General features: G+C 38.5%; 1 protein-coding gene across 2 annotated transcripts in view; it reads left to right on the top strand.

Moving 5' to 3' along the window:
* Positions 1-17,997, top strand: part of lama2 (laminin, alpha 2) — a 558,082-nt gene that overhangs the window by 199,062 nt on the left and 341,023 nt on the right. For both annotated transcript variants that reach the window (XM_062033747.1, XM_062033746.1), the window contains 5 exons: positions 987-1,104; positions 7,538-7,716; positions 7,791-7,890; positions 11,878-11,935; positions 13,914-14,016. In XM_062033747.1, the coding sequence (XP_061889731.1) occupies positions 987-1,104; positions 7,538-7,716; positions 7,791-7,890; positions 11,878-11,935; positions 13,914-14,016 (558 nt within the window). The remainder of the gene's footprint in view (positions 1-986; positions 1,105-7,537; positions 7,717-7,790; positions 7,891-11,877; positions 11,936-13,913; positions 14,017-17,997) is intronic.

Consider the following 17,997-nt stretch of genomic DNA (forward strand, 5'->3'; position numbering starts at 1 on the left):
GCTATATAAATATACTTCCCTTCACTTCACTTATATAAACAAATGTGCTGTTTTATACTGCGATATTGTTCAAGTTAGAACATGTATGTCTAGCTTGTGTGCTATTGTCTGCTTAGCTGCTGTGTAGATGCTACCTCCTAGTAGCCTAGAGCCTACCATGTTTACATTTTGTAAATAACTTGACTAAAATAGAACAAAAGACCAAACTTGTGTGTTTATTGGAGGACATTTAGAAATGACCCTAGCTGTCCAGCTTTGCACAAGTAAACACACTGCAGGACTGGTTGTATCAGCGATTTTAGATGCAAGCCGATACATCCAATTATTATTATTATTATTATTAGCCTTTATTTAACCAGGTAAAATCCCATTGAGATCAAAGATCTCTTTTCCAAGGGAGACCTGGCCAAGAGGGCAGCAGCAAGGTTACATTAAAAACAGTAAACAAATACATAAAACATCACATTTACGACATTAAAACTTGCTCACATAACACATGTGCATACAGACAAGGTAGACTGCAGTCCTTTCACAGAAGCTTTAAACTCATTCAACGTAACAAGGGTTTGAAGTTTAATATTCGATTGTAGGTTATTCCAAGCCTTCGCTGCTGAAAACCTAAATGCTTTCTTGCCCAGTTCAGTTCTTACTTTGGGGACGACAAATTGCAGAACATTCATTGAACGAAGATTGTGACTTCCTTGTTTCTTTGTTAAAAGACAAGACAGATAAGATGGAGTGATACCCAGAATGGTTTTGTAGATGAAAACATACCAATGATTGAGGCGTCGAGCACATAAAGATGTCCAGTTAACCATTGAGTATAATACGCAATACTTTTTTTTTCTGATATCAAACTATCTGACATCAATTTCTGAACGGAACACCCCTAGTTAAGATACAGAAGATAAGTTGTAATACTCTCAGCATAGTAGCTAGACTGATTGGTATTGTTTGACAAATGTGTTTACTGTGTGTTTGTGCAGAAGTTTAGCTGTGAATGCGAACACAACACATGCGGAGAGAGCTGCGATCGCTGTTGCCCTGGTTACCACCAGCAACCCTGGATGGCCGGGACCTTCCTCACGCGACATGTTTGTGAGAGTAAGACGTAACGCAACAACTACACACACGACACACACACACAACAAGTGAACTGGCATGCATGCCTCCAGAGTGATTGTCATACTGTTGTCCTTTATGTAACACATTGCTACCAAATACAACTTGTGGACTATAGAGGTAACTTTACGCCAGTTATGATGTGATGATCTCTTTTATGTCGGGACGTAATGCAAGGGGGGCAGTAGGGATGGGCGATATGGCCTAAAAATTGCAGCCGTCACGATCATTTATATCATGGTATATTATTTGGCATATAAATAAAAGTCATTTCAAAACAGGTTACAAAGCTACTGACCGATGTGGTAACATATTGCATCATTTCCAGTTGTATTAATCTACTTGTTAATATCTGGTTACTTTCTGTTTTAACATGTACTATCTACATGTCTGTTATAATGTAATAAACACTTATATCCCTGTTGATTGGATACTTTACATTAGTTTTGGGTGATACTACAAATGTGGGTATCGATCCGATACCAAGTTGTTACAGGGTCAGTATTGGTCACACCAATGCTGATGTTGATATTTGAAAATTTCAGGGTCATTGAATGATTCACAAAAACAGGTAACAATATGAAATAAATATTTAAAAAAAAAGAGTATTCCTTTTTATTACATACAATATGTTTGGCAAAACAAAGTTAATTGTGCCAAATAACTAACTTGAGTAAAACCACTATTGGCTCTGATTAAAGCCCTCTTGTGTGCAGGGACTTATTTCCTGAATTTGTAAACAATACAAAAAACTATTTTCTAATGATAAAACAATATAAATCACTGATATTATCGTTACTGTCGATATTTGTATTGATCTAACCCTCCTATCCTGTTTACATTCACTAGCTCTAGTGTAGTGTGGCACATTCAGCTATTCCTCGTCCTACTTGTAGGAAACGTTTATTTGCCGCGATGGGATTGGAGGACACGTGGAGGACACACTGTAGGGACATTAGCCGTGCTCGCGAGCTTGCAAGCATTGCCTTAAGGACGCTTGTCGCTGTCAAATTTGCGAGAGACAGCTAGAATGTGTCATCAACATGCATTATTAAGTTATGGCGATTCAAATTAAAATCTCTATTGTCAAAGTTGTACAAATTAATTTCATTTATATTGTAAATTGTTTATATCGCCTTACCAAGGGGCGCCATACAAAATTACAGTGATCCCACTGATTTACAATAGTTAATATGTACATTTCTGTTAAGTTGTTGTTTTAGAAATATTTTTGTCAAGTTCCCGCTTGTTACTATTGTTTCCTGTTGCGCACTCTTATTTTGTATTCCATTTTCTTATTTTGCACCGTTTGCAACACCTTTATTTTCTGTTTGTGGACGCTGTGGTGCTGATTGTCCTCCTTGGTCCATGCGCCACACTTATAGGAAGTTTAGCGAAAATAGGTTACGTAATTTAGTGTAATTCTGCTATTTGTAGTTTGTCATTTTTTTTTTATTTAGCTTTTACTTTGACAGAATAACCGAATATAAGCATAACCTGTGAAAGTGTTCTGATTTCGCAGAAGTCACCAATTGAACACTTGTACATATCAAATGCCCAAAACGGGCGTTACGTGTTCCTTACTCAATTTTTTTTAAGTTAAATTGCATTGTGTTTTTGATTGCAGCATTATTAGAACATGATATAAACACAGTATACACACTTTCTCTTAAGACCTCTTTCGGCCCCATTGACTCCCATTACAACTGCGATTTTTTAACTGACTGTAATCCTGGTATATTACTACGCTTTTTCCATGAAAACCAAATTAATCTAATTCTTGCCGATTGAAAAACAAGAAAACATTGTTTTGGTGTAAATGTGGCCCTTAACCACCGGAAGGCGACAAAAACCATGAGCATAACTCTCAGAGGTTTGATTAGCGTAAATGAGTTAAACTGCCATTAAACCACTGAAATGTAATACAAATGATAACATGGCAGACACCCAGCAGGCACAAGACATTAAAACAACGCTGAGAACTTATTGAATTAGGTCCTGACGTTGAGCAATTTAAACCTAACGTTGAAACAACATGGTTTTTGATGACGTTTAATCAATGTTGGGTTCTGACGTTAAGTTGACCATTGAAATTTGGTAATTTTCCAACCAATATTCTACAACACAAATACAACTTTGTAACGACATGCTTTTTGACGACGTTTATTCAATGTCAAGTTGTGACGTTGATTTGATAATTTGGTAATTTCCCAACCAACAACGTGGATACATTAGACATCGACGTTGTTTCAATTTACAAATACAACTATTTTTCGACGTTGTTTCAAAGTTGGTTTTAAAGGACATGTATGGATAATCAATGTTGTATCAAAGTCTTGTGCCTGCTGGGTATATATTAAATACTTGTGAGCTCAATAAACTTAACCAAGTCCTGCCTGCTTTATCTCTTTCTAGCTCATTAGGCACTGTAAAAAAAAATGTTTGTCTACCGTATCAAAATCCATGTTGTCATGAATTATCGACCCATTCAATGCTGTAACTACCAACCTCAAATATTCCACTTTGCAACTTATTTTTAGAAATGTTGCACATTTTGCAACAAAAAAATATTCATTTATTGCTGAATTATGACACTTTTATGGGCGGGTCCCTTTTGGGTCTTAAGACTATGTATAGTCAATCTTAAAGCAGCACAAAGTAACTTTTCAACCTTCATAAAATATTTTCAGAACTTTTGGGATGATACATGGTCTTACAACTAGTTGAATGACACCTCTGTCATGGCCTGAGGAGGTCTGTATCGCTCTCACCGGCACTTAGCGACATTGAGGAGGGTGGCAAGAGCCCTGCCACACAAAAACCTACAAATGTGCTGACTTGCTTTACGGCAGAAGTCACTCCCCCTTTCCCTATTCGTTAAAAAGTCGGAAAACAAAAAGAATAGGAACGCCTATGGTGCAATTACTGCTATCATGGCCAAAGCTCCAAAACAACCAAAGAAACGAAAAGTTTTGTCTGACGAGACAAAAAAGAAAAACGGAGCCAGTCAGGATCAACATTGCTTTGGCTTTCACTCACTGGCGTGAGCTCAAAGACAAGGAATTTTAGACCATTGCTGCCTTGGCTTTGTTCCTGCTAAACTAGTAAGTGACTTATGTTCAAATTAAAATGCTAGTGCTAATGTTGGCTGTCGGAAATTTGTGTGGTAGCAATAAATAGCCACCAGCATGATAATTTCACTACTACTTCCTTCAAAAAAATACTCCCGCCGGTCTTTCTTTACTTCGGAACTGCATCCCCCCCAATACATTCTTGGTTTTCAGCGCAATCCAAGATCATTTCTTGATAGTGTCTGCTATTTAACACCAGCATAGCCATTTGAGACGTCATATCTGTGCCAATATTACAGGGTACATCATGTCAGTTTGACGCTATATGCCCTCGTCCTCATGGCAAATGTGGTGGTCTTCTGGCAAAACACTACCACTTTGGACCACTGGCGCCGCCAAAATCAACCAAAACTGAAAGTTCTTAAGTGGGGCTTTAAGGCTGTGCAAGGGTTAATCTAAGTTTCCTCCTACGAACCAGTGTCCATCTTATTTTTCCAAAAGTTGTAAATGACTTTTTTTTTTTTTAGCAAAACCAGGTTCTCAAGAGGATGTAACAGAATTGTGGTTAAATTCTAAATAAATGCATGAATATTTTGCTTGGCTTTCTCATCTATAGAGTGGTGGGATTGGAAACTTCCGTCTTATTTTTCACCCATAAGCCCAAAGCACTCTGACACCCTGACCCAACACCGCTAACACTAAAACGGATGTTCATAAGAGTCAAGTTAACCACCGCCTCATTACAATATTAAAGCAAACATGACATAGGTCAAGTTCCTTGTCTCACCACCTTTGAACTTTTCGTTATAAGTGATCTAAAGCTGGGGGTGGGCAACCCCTGCACGGCTCCAAGCAGCCCACGGGAACGCTGGCTTCCAGAAAAAAGTGGTTGCCAGATCTAATAATGTGGAAAGCACAGCAGCGGTGCCAACTTTTGAGATCAAACCCACAACATGGCTCTCTATCGATCCTGGGATCAAACCAGCCATGCTCTTGGCCTCTGTTATTATTCCATCAGGCAGCTCTGTAACCAAATAGTGACGAGCGCTGCGGGCCTGATTGAGTATGCAGAAGCAGTGGGTGGAGGGTCCGAGGCCTGCTAATCACAGGCCTGTGATGTTTGCATTTATGTAAACAGCCAAGTGCACATGGATGCAGGTTCACCAGAGTGGGTGGACGGTCAACACTTTGGGCAGTAAATTACTTTTCTAATGTAGAAAATTACATGCTGCACATCTACATACTGTATGAGATATTTTCACTGTTCCGTTATTAAGTAGAGTTGTCATGTGTTTGATGTATCAACACAATCATAATGATATTACAAAGAAGCAAGTAAAGTCAGATGAGTCCCTTTAGTTCTACCTATAAAGTGAAACTCAAGCTCCCTTTAAAATAAGCCTCTACTATAAATTAGAACCGTAGTAATAACAATTATTTTGGCTCGCTGTTTTGTTTTTGTTTTTAGAATGTTGCGCAGTATTAGAAAACATAACACTCACAGAAAGTAAATCCTGCTCTCACTTGGGAAAACTGCACTTTTTATTTAGTCCTATGTGAGACAAGAAAGAACACGTCTTTCTGTTGTATGTGCATCCTAAATACGGCGTATGACGCAAAAGATCCTTTGATGGAAATACCTACTAGTTGCAAATGTACTTTGTTGAAATTTTTTAAATATCACTTTTATTTTTGCGAAAAACTGCAATGGAAACACAGCTATTAACACTCTAGTTGCGACCTAGTGATTAGAGTTCCTCGGTGCCAGCTGGCAATGGGAGCACAAGTTGCCGGCTAGCGATTAGAGGTACTATACCGGGGCGATCAAACTCATTTTAGCTCAGGGGCCACATGGAAGAAAAACTCTTCCCATGCGGGCCGGACTGGTAAAATCGTGGCATGATAATTTAAAAATAAAGACAACTTCAAAATGGTTTTCTTTGTCTTGCTTTGGCCATAAATAGAACAAGCACATTCTGAAAATGTACACATTACAAATAATCCTCTTGGCAAAACACTTCAAGTTAGTTGAAAATTCTGAGGAAAAAAATTGGTGCCATTTTAAAAACACCATGAAGAACACAACAAAATTAGACTTTGTCTGTGTTTTTACAAAGCCATTAAACTTTAAGCACTTCCTGTTTAGTATTTTAATGTTGGCAGTTCACCATTAAAAACGTGTTTGGAAAAGCAACAGAGTGTTTTTTTCAAACCACCACATTGGTGACATCCGCAACTGCCACAACACATTTGTTTATCCTGATTCAAATATTACAATTATAATATAAACAAAACAATTATCATGCACCATAGCCAAAATAAAGGTAACATAACTACAAACTTAACCAATGTGTACTTAGTATATTTAAGCATAAAATAAAATGGAACAAACAACAAATATAAAAACACACGTTTTTGCAATGGAGTTCAGGTTGTGCATCTTGCATTCAACAAATTGCGAGCTCCGCACAGAATTTTATCTACAAAGATGATGGTCATGTTGACTTAAGCCTTTGCATCTTATCATTTTATTTTATCTTTTGAGTGAATAATTTAAAATGAAAAAAGGTATTGTGTGTCAATACACTTGTAGTCTGCTGCCAGTCACAATAGGAGCAGCTGATTGCTTCACCTGCGCTGATTGGAGTAACTGCAGCCAATCCAGAGGGCACTTAAAACGTCATCTTTAAACAGTGTGATGTGAGTTACACTGGAATTGCTATTGCGACAGCTAGTGGACACATTTAGAACAGCAGTTTCTTTCTTTCATTAAAACAACTGCTTACTTGGCAAACTCATTTTCCGGGCCGGATTAAACCGGTCTGCGGGACGTACGTTTGACACCCCTTCACTACTCTGTCGTATTTAAATATCATAGTATTGCACAATAAGAAGGTATTAGATGTGATGGAAAAAATGTATTCACATCTGAATCTTTTTTCTTATTTAATCCCGTTTTGGATCAAGATCGATTTCAAAAAGAGGCTTTTTAGGCCCTCTCCACGCTTACATCATACGTCAGCAGCCAAGAAGAGCGTTATAACCTGTCATCTGTTTTGAAAAGGCTCTTTTTAATTGTATACCCAAAAAATTGTTGCGAGAATTGGTTTGAATCAAGAATCACAATCCAATTGAATGGTGTGGTCTTGAAAGATTGACATCCCTACAAGGTACGATTTGGGACCATTTTAGTTTAAAACGCAATTTTATACCGGATGTTTCCAATAGCAAACATGATTTGTTTCATTTTCTACCACATGTCCTGAACATTCCAAACATAAATGCCAAATAAAATGGAGATCTCTGTGTTGTGTAACCCACTCTTGTATGTCCAACCTTCCCAGAGTGCAACTGCCATGGGAAGGCTGAAGAATGCCACTTTAATCAGACGGTAGCAGACCTATCCCTCAGCCTGGACGTCCACAGCCAGTACCGAGGAGGCGGAGTGTGTATTTCCTGCCGTGACAACACAGGCGGTATCAACTGTCAGAGCTGTGTTGCCGGCTATTACCGACCTGAAGGAGTAGGTGGTCTCTAGTGGCGTCTGGTTCTGTAAGAGGCTGAATGGTAAAGGTTGGTCTTTTGTGTCCTGTAAAGGTGAACGCTGAAGACGAAAACCCCTGCGTGCCCTGCTCATGTGACTCCCATGGTTCTCTTGGGCAAACGTGTGTTGAGGACTCAAGCCAGGCGACGCCCAGTAGGCAAACTTTTATCTCTTACTATCCTCTTCTTTCATCTGATGAATAATATGTTTAGTCATATTCACCCATCCAATCCATTTGGATTTCAGAGCCTTTGAGCCGAACTCCATTCCACGCAGAAATGCAATGAGTTTGCATTCTTTTATACTGATAAAATTGAAGGCATCAGACGCACCATCAATATCTCAAGTAAAAAAGTTGGATCACCAACCCATTTAGGCAAAGGTAACACAGCAATGATGGCAAGCTTTAATGCCATAGACTCTAAAACTCTAGTGGAAACGGTGACAGCTCTAAAGTCATCCACCTGCTGCCTTGATGTTTTAACTACCAACTTCTTTAAGAATGTTTTTGACTGCCTATCAACAGACGTCTTGCAAATAGTTAATATTTCTATTCAATCGGGCAATTTCCCGAAGGCTTTCAAAACTGCAGTCATTAAACCTCTTCTAAAAAAGCAGAGCCTAGATGCCTCTATTATCAACAACTACAGACCAATTTCAAATCTACCATTCATAAGTAAAATAATTGAGAAAGTTGTCCTCCAACAACTAAATCACTTCTTGGCTTCTACTGGCTGCCACAACAACTTCCAGTCAGGATTTCGACCTCTTCATAGCACAGAGACGGCCCTTCTTAAAGTTATAAATGACATCCGTCTAAACACAGACTCTGGCAAAACTTCAGTATTAATGCTTTTGGACCTCAGTGCTGCATTTGACACTGTCGACCACTCAATACTTTTGGACAGGTTGGAAAACTGGGTGGGGATCTCAGGCACAGTTTTAAGCTGGTTCAAGTCATATCTACAAGATAGGAACTATTTTGTTTCCATTGGTGACTTTGTATCAGAACCAACCAACGTAGTAACGTGTGGAGTCCCCCAAGGTTCAATCTTGGGGCCGACTTTATTTAACATCTATATGCTCCCACTAGGACAAATCATGCAAAATAATAACATTGACCATCATTGCTATGCCGATGACACCCAAATCTATGTAGCGCTATCACCAAATGACTATCGCCCCATAGATCTTCTGTGCCAGTGGATTGAGCAAGTCAAACACTGAATGTGCCAAAATTTCCTACAACTAAATGAAGATAAAACTGAGATCATTGTTTTTGGTGCTAAAAAAGAAAGGTTTAAAGTCGTCCAACACCTTCAATCACTGTCCCTGAAAACCTCAAATAAAGCCAGAAATATTGGGGTTATTTTAGATTCTGATTTACATTTCGACAGTCACATCAAATCAGTAACAAAATCGGCCTACTATCACCTCAAAAATGTAAAAAGACTTAGAGGGCTCATGTCAGCTCAAGACTTTGAAAAACTTGTACATGCCTTTATTACCAGTAGGCTAGACTATTGTAATGGTCTCCTTGCAGGTCTTCCCAAAAAAACTGTCAGGCAGCTACAGCTTGTTCAGAACGCTGCTGCTAGAGTTCTAACAAAGACCAAAAAATGTGAGCACATTACACCAATTCTTAAATCCTTACATTGGCTCCCTGTACATCAGAGAATTGATTTCAAAATTCTCCTGCTCACATATAAATCACTACACGGTCTAGGGCCCAAGTATATCACTGATATGCTCCCACTATATAAGCCCTCTAGATCACTAAGATCTTCTGAGACCAATCTGTTAGCGGTTCCAAGAGTAAACTCAAATCAAGGGAGAGCATCATTCAGTCACTATGCAACAAATAGCTGGAATAAACTTCCTGAAGAGGTCAGACTTTCCCCAACTCTGACTACTTTTAAAACTAGACTGAAGACTTTTATGTTCACCTTAGCTTTCAGCTAAATATTTTAATCTTTTAACTTTTAACGTCCGCACTGTTTTTGTTTTTATTGTCTGCATTTTAATTTTGCTTTTATTTTCTTTCATTTCACTTCGTTGTCTGTGAAGCACTTTGAGTCTGCCTTGTGTATGAAAAGTGCTATACAAATAAAGTTGCCTTGCCTTGCCTTGCCTTTCAGTCAAAAGACCCGTGTATGGGGCTGTCTTGCACCCTTTTTGGACCCAAAATGTTAACACACACAGAATTGTCCGTTTGCACGTCCTTCTCACACATGCTAAATAAAACGCAAAATATTGCTTGCAAAATGATGAGTATTGATAAATCCAATTGTGTGTGCTAAATTACCTCCCTGCTTGGCACTCAGCATCAAGGATTGGAATTGGGGGTTAAATCACCAAAATGATTCCCGAGCGCGGCCACCGCTGCCCTCCAGGGGGTGGAACAAGGGGATGTGGTCAAATGCAGAGGGTAATTTCACCACACCTAGTGTGTGTGTGACTATCAGTGGTACTTAAACTTTTTTTACTTTAGCTTTAAATAATGTTTGAATTTTCTACTCCCAGTATTATGGGTGTTTTGATGATCAGCATATATTTTGCATACTTTATGAAGACAGACGCAAAATTGCATGCATTATTCTGCTCACTTAACAGGCACGTTTAGTTTGCGTGTGCTATCAAGTTTGCGCTTCTTTTAGTACACACAAACCAGGCACATAGGGTTAAAATGGAGAATACAAACATTTACACATTGTAAAGTCAAAAGCTTCAAAGTGGACATGCATGCTATTTATACTTTCTGCAGCCATTTTGCATAAATGTCCGTCCATCCATCCATCTAGGGCTGGGCGATATGGCCGACATCTCGATATTTTTAGACCATGTCACGATACACGATATATATCTCGATATTTTGCCTTAGCCTTGAATGAACACTTGATGCATATAATCACAGCAGTATGATGATTCTATGTGTCTACATTAAAACATTCTTGTTCATACTGCATTAATATATGCTCATTTTGTAACTTTCATGCAGCGAGGGAAATCACAATTAAGTCAATTTACCAAAAGTGTATTTATTAAACAGTTATTAAGCAGTGGCACAAACATTCATGTCATTTCAAAACAGAAAGTGCAAGATTGTCAGAGACATTTTAAAACAAGCTATAAGTGCACTTTTGTGAATGATGTCACTAAGATGACTTATCAAAACAACACTAAATTAAAGTGTACTTTTTATACAGAACGCCACTATAATAGTTAAAAACAAATAAAGTGCACTTTTGTGCATGATGTCACACAAGATATTTCAATAACTGTCAAATAAAAATGAGCTGCATAATAGGTTCCTGCGGACGTTTCTCCTTCTGTTTTCATACGGTATTGATCTGGAAATAGTTGCTTCGGCGCACCTCACCGTTAGCATCACAGCTAACATTACCATGTCGTTACCTCTCTGCTCCGCGAGAGTGTGTGACGTTGCACACGTGACGTGTGTAAGAAGGTGCGCTTGGTTTACGTCTCTGTGAGAAGGAGAGACAAGAAAGAGTGAGAAACGCATGTAGTGTAATGCCCGCAGCTAAAAGCAATTGCGTGAGAATGTATACTCGAATATCACGATATAGTCATTTTCTATATCACACAGAGACAAATCCGTGATATTTTGAGTATATCGATATATCGCCCCGCCTACATCCATCCATCCATTTTCTACCGCTTGTCCCTTTTGAGGGCCTATCGCAGGGCCAACACAGAAAGACAGACAACATTCACACTCACATTGACACACTAGGGCCAATTTAGTGTTGCCAATCTGCCTATCCTCAGGTCATTTCAGTCATGTAAACAACAACTGTCCTAAATTCCTAGGTAATTGTTCTCCCTTTGCATGAATAACTATACCAAGAAAGATATGTTTTTATTTTTCAGTTGTTAAAATCATTACACAAAATCTTCCTCAGTGATTTCCAGGTTGTTTTTTAGACATCTACCTTAGTAAATAGTGCATGTTGAACTAACAGATACAATAAAATTAATATTGCAGATGGTGTAGTTTGGCCTAAAATAGGATTTTTCAGCCGTTCTGGTTTTTTTTTTTTACATGTGGAAGATGAGCAACCTTCTTACATTTTGTGTGTCCTGCGTGTGTGTGTCTTTGTGTGTGTGTTTGACTGACAGCCCAGCCACCAGGGTCATGCCGGTGCAGGGAAGGGTTTGGGGGTCCGCGATGTGACAGGTAACACACACTTACGACAGACACACGATGTGACAGGTGAGCTGAACCTTTCAGCGGTTGTCTGCTCCAATTAGTGTTTGTAAAATTGCTCCAAAGTTTTTATCAACACTTGTAATGATTTACAAATATACTGTACTTAAAAGAAACTTAAATGAGTCCGTAAACAATTGGGGTGCACAAAAAAATCCATTCACACCCAAATGGCGATTTTTATTCATCCCGCTTTTAAATTGATTAAAAATGTTCAAAAATCAATACAAAAAAGGTTTAGTTTTTTTATTTTCATTTTTTATTCATAAACATAAATGGCAACACTTTAGTATGGGTAATATATTCTAAGTAACAAAGACTTAATTATTATTAGTTATTTGGACACTAGGGGAACATATTCTAAGTACCCCCAACCCTAACCCTAATCATACCCCTAACCCTAACCTTATTGAGGGAAGACTCTTAGTTAATGGCTCACTGGTTGTATACTAAGGAATTATTAAGTACCTAATAATGACTAATTAAGAGCCAATATGTTACTAATTTGCATGTTAATAAGCAACTAATTAATGGTGAATATGTTCCCCATACTAAAGTGTTACCAAATAAAAAAATGTAAATACATTTTTAAGCCATCTCCATGCAAACAGTAGCTTTTCTAAATTGTGACCTGTTTTGAAAACATGTTATTATAATTATTATACAAAACAAATAATTGACAAAAATAAAAATAATTAATTAAATTAAATAATACAAATAGGAATATATATATAAATAAAACAAATAAGTATTATACATTATACAATGCAAAAATCTGTTTGAATCGAGAATCAATTCTGAATTGAATCGTCACCGCAGGAATCTGAATCAGATTGTTCGGTTCTCAAAGATTCACACCTGTGGTAAACAATAACTTTTCATTTCCTCCTTCAGTTTCAGGCCTTGTTCACACTGCAGGTCAATTCTGATGTATTTTGCCCGTATGCGACATGTATCGTATTTTTTCATGTCAGTGATAACAGTGCAATCCCGAGATTTTCATATCTGACCCAGGCCTCTTTCGTATATTGAAATAAATCGGATGTATATGCGATGCGTCCTCAATGTGAACGCTCCCGCGCTCCGGTCGCATTCATCTGACCAGAACGTCATCAAAAAGCGATAAGCGCCATAGTTATTTGCCAGAATAGACGTTACAGAATAAATAGGTGATGACGTAGCAGAAACGGGTAAAAATAATATGTTCCACCACTCCTGTCTCCGACTGCTCACCCGCAGACGCATTCTTCAAGCAGACATCGAAGCAAATTATCCCGTAAAACTGCAAGAACCAAAATACTTTTTTTTTTTTTTATCTTCTCACACTATAATTTGGTTCAGAAAATGTTGTCTGTAATTGCCAAAATGGTGCCAGTACCGAGACACTCTTTTTTACTTCTGTAAATACTGCAGTGCGTGCGACTTGCATTCACATTAGAAATCACATTTTTTCTTGTAATGTGAATGGCCACTAAAAAGATCGGATTTGACCAAAAAATCCGGATTGGATATTTGACCCTGCAGCGTGAACGTAGCTTAGTGTCTTCAAAAGATAATCCGTTTAAATGAGCTTTGCTCACACTATTATCATAATGGCTTGTTTGTGTAGCTGCTTATTATAGCATTTTCCTCTTATTATTCTCGTTACCTCAAATCTTTTTTTTTTAAACTTCCTACCTAGCAATTAAGCCCCTGTCAACTATATTTTATTGGGGAAATATAGTTGTTAATTATGTGTAACGTTTTCTCTGCACATGCATGCACTTTTTACCTGCTGAGCAGAGTCAGCACTTTGTTCTCAACTACAAGTCCACTGACAGTTAATACTTTGAGTGCACGCGACTGTCAGGAGACTTGACCCCTCCCGACCCACTTTCTATGGAATGGCCCCTTTTTTAATACTCATCACCGCCGTCTTTTTTGTTATTAAATCCATTTGTCTTTTCAGGTGTGCTGTTGGTTATATGGGCTACCCAGACTGTCAGCGCTGTAAGTGCAGCCTGGAGGGAAGCAGCAACGCTGACCCGTGTACCTCCCCCTGCGTGTGCAAGGTCAGATACGCACGTACAGTACAGTAATAACTGTCAAGAACAAAACCGTGTCCATTATAGCCTGTCATTGTTCTATGAAACCCAATAACACTGACACAAATAACAGTTAAGACCTGAAACAGGAATGTTTTTAGTGTTTCTCCTCGTGTTGTTACGAGAGATGGAATTCTACTTTATTTACTGTAGAATTCAACGCGATGAATGTTCTAAACTCCTTTTTCAATGGTATAATACTGCCATACTGCTATTTCTACTGGTTGTAGCTATCCAGTGCGCGCCATTTAGTCTTAATTTGTTCAAGATGCGATTAATCGATTGACCAACTTTTTAGCAGTCAATGACTATGGATGTTAATTTGTGGCTTTATTTTCTACATCAAATCATGCTGACCATTTCATTTAATAAAAATTTGTGAGCAAAATGTGTGTTTCAAAATGCAGGGTTTAAAACATTCAGTGTATAAAAAATTCAGTGCAGAAAAATGTGTTGCTTCAAATCTCAAGACTCACTTCTGGGGCCGTATTTATCAAGCTTCTTAGAATTACTCCTAAGAAGTCTGCTAAGAGTTGACTTATGAGTAAAGAAATTCTTCCCTGAAAGCTGCACTTAAAAGTTAGTTATCAAGCGTCTTACTCACACTTTCAGCGAAGTGTAAGACTGAATCTTAATTGTCACACTCAGAGCTAAATTACGACATTACTATGTGCCGTAAACGGAATTTTACATGACGTCATTTCTGTGTCCATAGAAATGACCAATCACGGAAGGGAATCCCTTGTCTAAGAATAAAGAAATATCTTAGAAATATTTAAGTGGACAATGGGAGTGTATATTTTGACAATAAACTACAAAATAATACAAAACAAACAAACAATATTGGCAATGAATCAAAAATAAATGTTTCCTTTTTGTTGCACCTTTCCTGCTTCCTGCTCCCGGACCGTAGTCGAAGAGCGCAGGGGAGACACTTCTCCAGGGCCGATGTATGCTCGGGGCAACACCCTTCACTTTCCGGCAGTGGGTCTCCACAGCGGACGACTTTAGGGTGAATGATGAGTCCGGCGATTAGTTGCACATCTTGCTTTATTGATTGCTTGCACACAGCCAATCCAACACAAAACAAACTAGTCCCCGCCCGCACTCACTCTACCGCTCCCTCTCTTCTCTCGCCCACACACTCACTGACGTCACTCACCTCACATGCTGTTACCTATTAAAGGCCTACTGAAATGAAATTTTTTTATTTAAACGGGAATAGCAGATCTATTCTATGTGTCATACTTGATCATTTCGCGATATTGCCATATTTTTGCTGAAAGGATTTAGTAGAGAAAATCGACGATAAAGTTCGCAACTTTTGCTCGCTGATAAAAAAAGCCTTGCCTGTACCGGAAGTAGCGTGACGTCACAGGAGCTAGTATTCCTCACAATTCCCCGTTGTTTACAATGGAGCGAGAGAGATTCGGACCGAGAAAGTGACGATTACCCCATTAATTTGAGCGAGGATGAAAGATTCGTAGATGAGGAACGTTACAGTGAAGGACTTGAGAGGCAGTGATGGACTTATCTTTTTTCGCTCTGACCGTAGCTTAGGTACAAGCTGGCTCATTGGATTCCACACTCTCTCCTTTTTCTATTGTAGATCACAGATTTGTATTTTAAACCACCTCAGATACTATATCCTCTTGAAAATGAGAGTCGAGAACGCGAAATGGACATTCACAGTGACTGAACATGTAAATACACGATTAATAATATTCAGCTTTGCGAAGCTAAAAACATAGAAGCTAACCTAGCAACGTAGCCAACGTGATAGCATCAGTCTCAAATGCAGATAGAAACTAAATAAATAAAAACCCTGACTGGATGGATAGACAGAAGATCAAAATTACTATTAAACCATGAACATGTAAATACACGATTAATGATATTCAGCTTTTTGAAGCTAAAAAAAATAGAAGCTAACATAGCTACGTAGCCAACGTGATAGCATAGCAGTCTCAAATCAGATAGAAACTAAATTTTAAAAAACCCTGACTGGATGGATAGACAGAAGATCAAAAATATTATTAAACCATGTACATGTAACTACACGGTTAAAAATTCTCAGCCTGGTAAGGCTTAACTATGCTGTTGCTAACGATGCTAAGGCTAATTTAGCAACTTAGCAACCGGACCTCACAGAACTATGTACTGTCCTTTTTCTATTGTGGATCACGGATTTGTATTTTAAACCACCTCGGATACTATATCCTCTTGAAAATGAGAGTCGAGCACGCGAAATGGACATTTAAAGTGACTTTTATCTCCAAGACAATACATCGGTGACACACTTAGTTACTGAGCTAACGTGATAGCATCGTTCTCAAATGAAGATAGAAACAAAATAAATAAACCCCTGACTGGAAGGATAGACAGAAGACCAACAATACTATTAAACCATGTACATGTAACTACACGGTTAAAAATTCTCAGCCTGGTAAGGCTTAAAAATGCTGTTGCTAACGACGCTAAGGCTAATTTAGCAACTTAGCAACCGGACCTCACAGAACTATGATAAAACATTAGCGCTCCATCTACGCCAGCCAGCCCTCATCTTCCCATCAACAGCCGTGCTCACCTGCATTCCAGCGATCAATGGCGCGACGAAGGACTTCATCCGTGGGTTTGGCGGCAAGCATCGGCTAGGCGTAGTAAGTAGTCCTTGTTGTGTTGCTGTAAGTATTGTACTTAGCCGCTAAGACACCGATCGATCCCACCTACAACGCTCTTCTTTGCAGCCTCCATTGTACATTAAACAAATTGCAAAAGATTCACCAACACAGATGTCCAGAATACTGTGGAATTTTGTCGAAGAAAACAAGAGGCTTTTCTATCGGGTCCGATGGGGTCCAACCACTTCCGTTGCTTTTGTGACGTCACGCGCATAAATCATATCCAAAGGAGTTTTTCAACCGGAAGTGTGGCGGGAATTTTAAAATTGCACTTTATAAGTTAACCCGGCCGTATTGGCATGTGTTGCAATGTTAAGATTTCATCATTGATATATAAACTCAGACTGCGTGGTCGGTAGTAGTGGGTTTCAGTAGGCCTTTAAAGGGCCACACACGCACATACGCTACTCTCATTACATTTTCTTTCCAATTCATTAATTAGGCAACTAATTTGAAACTGGTGTGGGTGGCTCTATCTATACTAGCCCACTGCAGCCACATGCAGAAATCAACATGGAATCGAAAATTATTAAATCTGTGACAAAAATAATACCCGCTCTGTCTAAACGATACCGTTTGATCAGCTGCTCGTCATCAAACAAAGCCAGGACATCCTTCCGCTCCCTGAACGTTCGCACACGTCTCTCTCGCCTCAGTGCCATCCCCTGCTGGCAACTCCTAACCACTTAGGACACCTCTGAAGGTCTCTTAAATATCGTGGAGAGTAGGAGTGATTCTTAGACTTAAGAAAGTTGATAAATAGCTTTTATTCTTAAGTTTGAGAGTAGGACTAAATTTCGCAAATTCTCAGGACTTAAGTGTAAAATGGCACTCTAAGACGCTTGATAAATACGGCCCCTGGTAAATCAGGACTGAAGCAATCCATCCTTTCTCATAACCAGCCAATGATATGTAAAGCTTGAAGTGTGAACATTTCTACACTGAATTTTTATACACCTACATTTTTTTTATACTGAATTATTTATTTTGAATTTTAACAAACTGAATTTTTAAACACTCTAATTTTCCTATCAATGTTTTATTTAAATTGTCTGCGTATTTTGATGTCAAATAAATTCAGTTCCATAAATTCAGTGTCAAAAAAAAATTTCGTAATCCTCCTTAAATGAACGTGATGATTAATTATGATGTGACAGAGTTTTTCTTGCTATTGTATAACTTCCTCTTTGTTGTTTTTGATACCACAGATTTGTTTAGGATAGGTAAGCCTTTTTTCCAGAATAAATATTTAAAGAACATTGCCTTG

This window comes from Entelurus aequoreus, linkage group LG23 (assembly GCF_033978785.1).
Source record: "Entelurus aequoreus isolate RoL-2023_Sb linkage group LG23, RoL_Eaeq_v1.1, whole genome shotgun sequence".
Lineage (NCBI taxonomy): Eukaryota > Metazoa > Chordata > Actinopteri > Syngnathiformes > Syngnathidae > Entelurus > Entelurus aequoreus.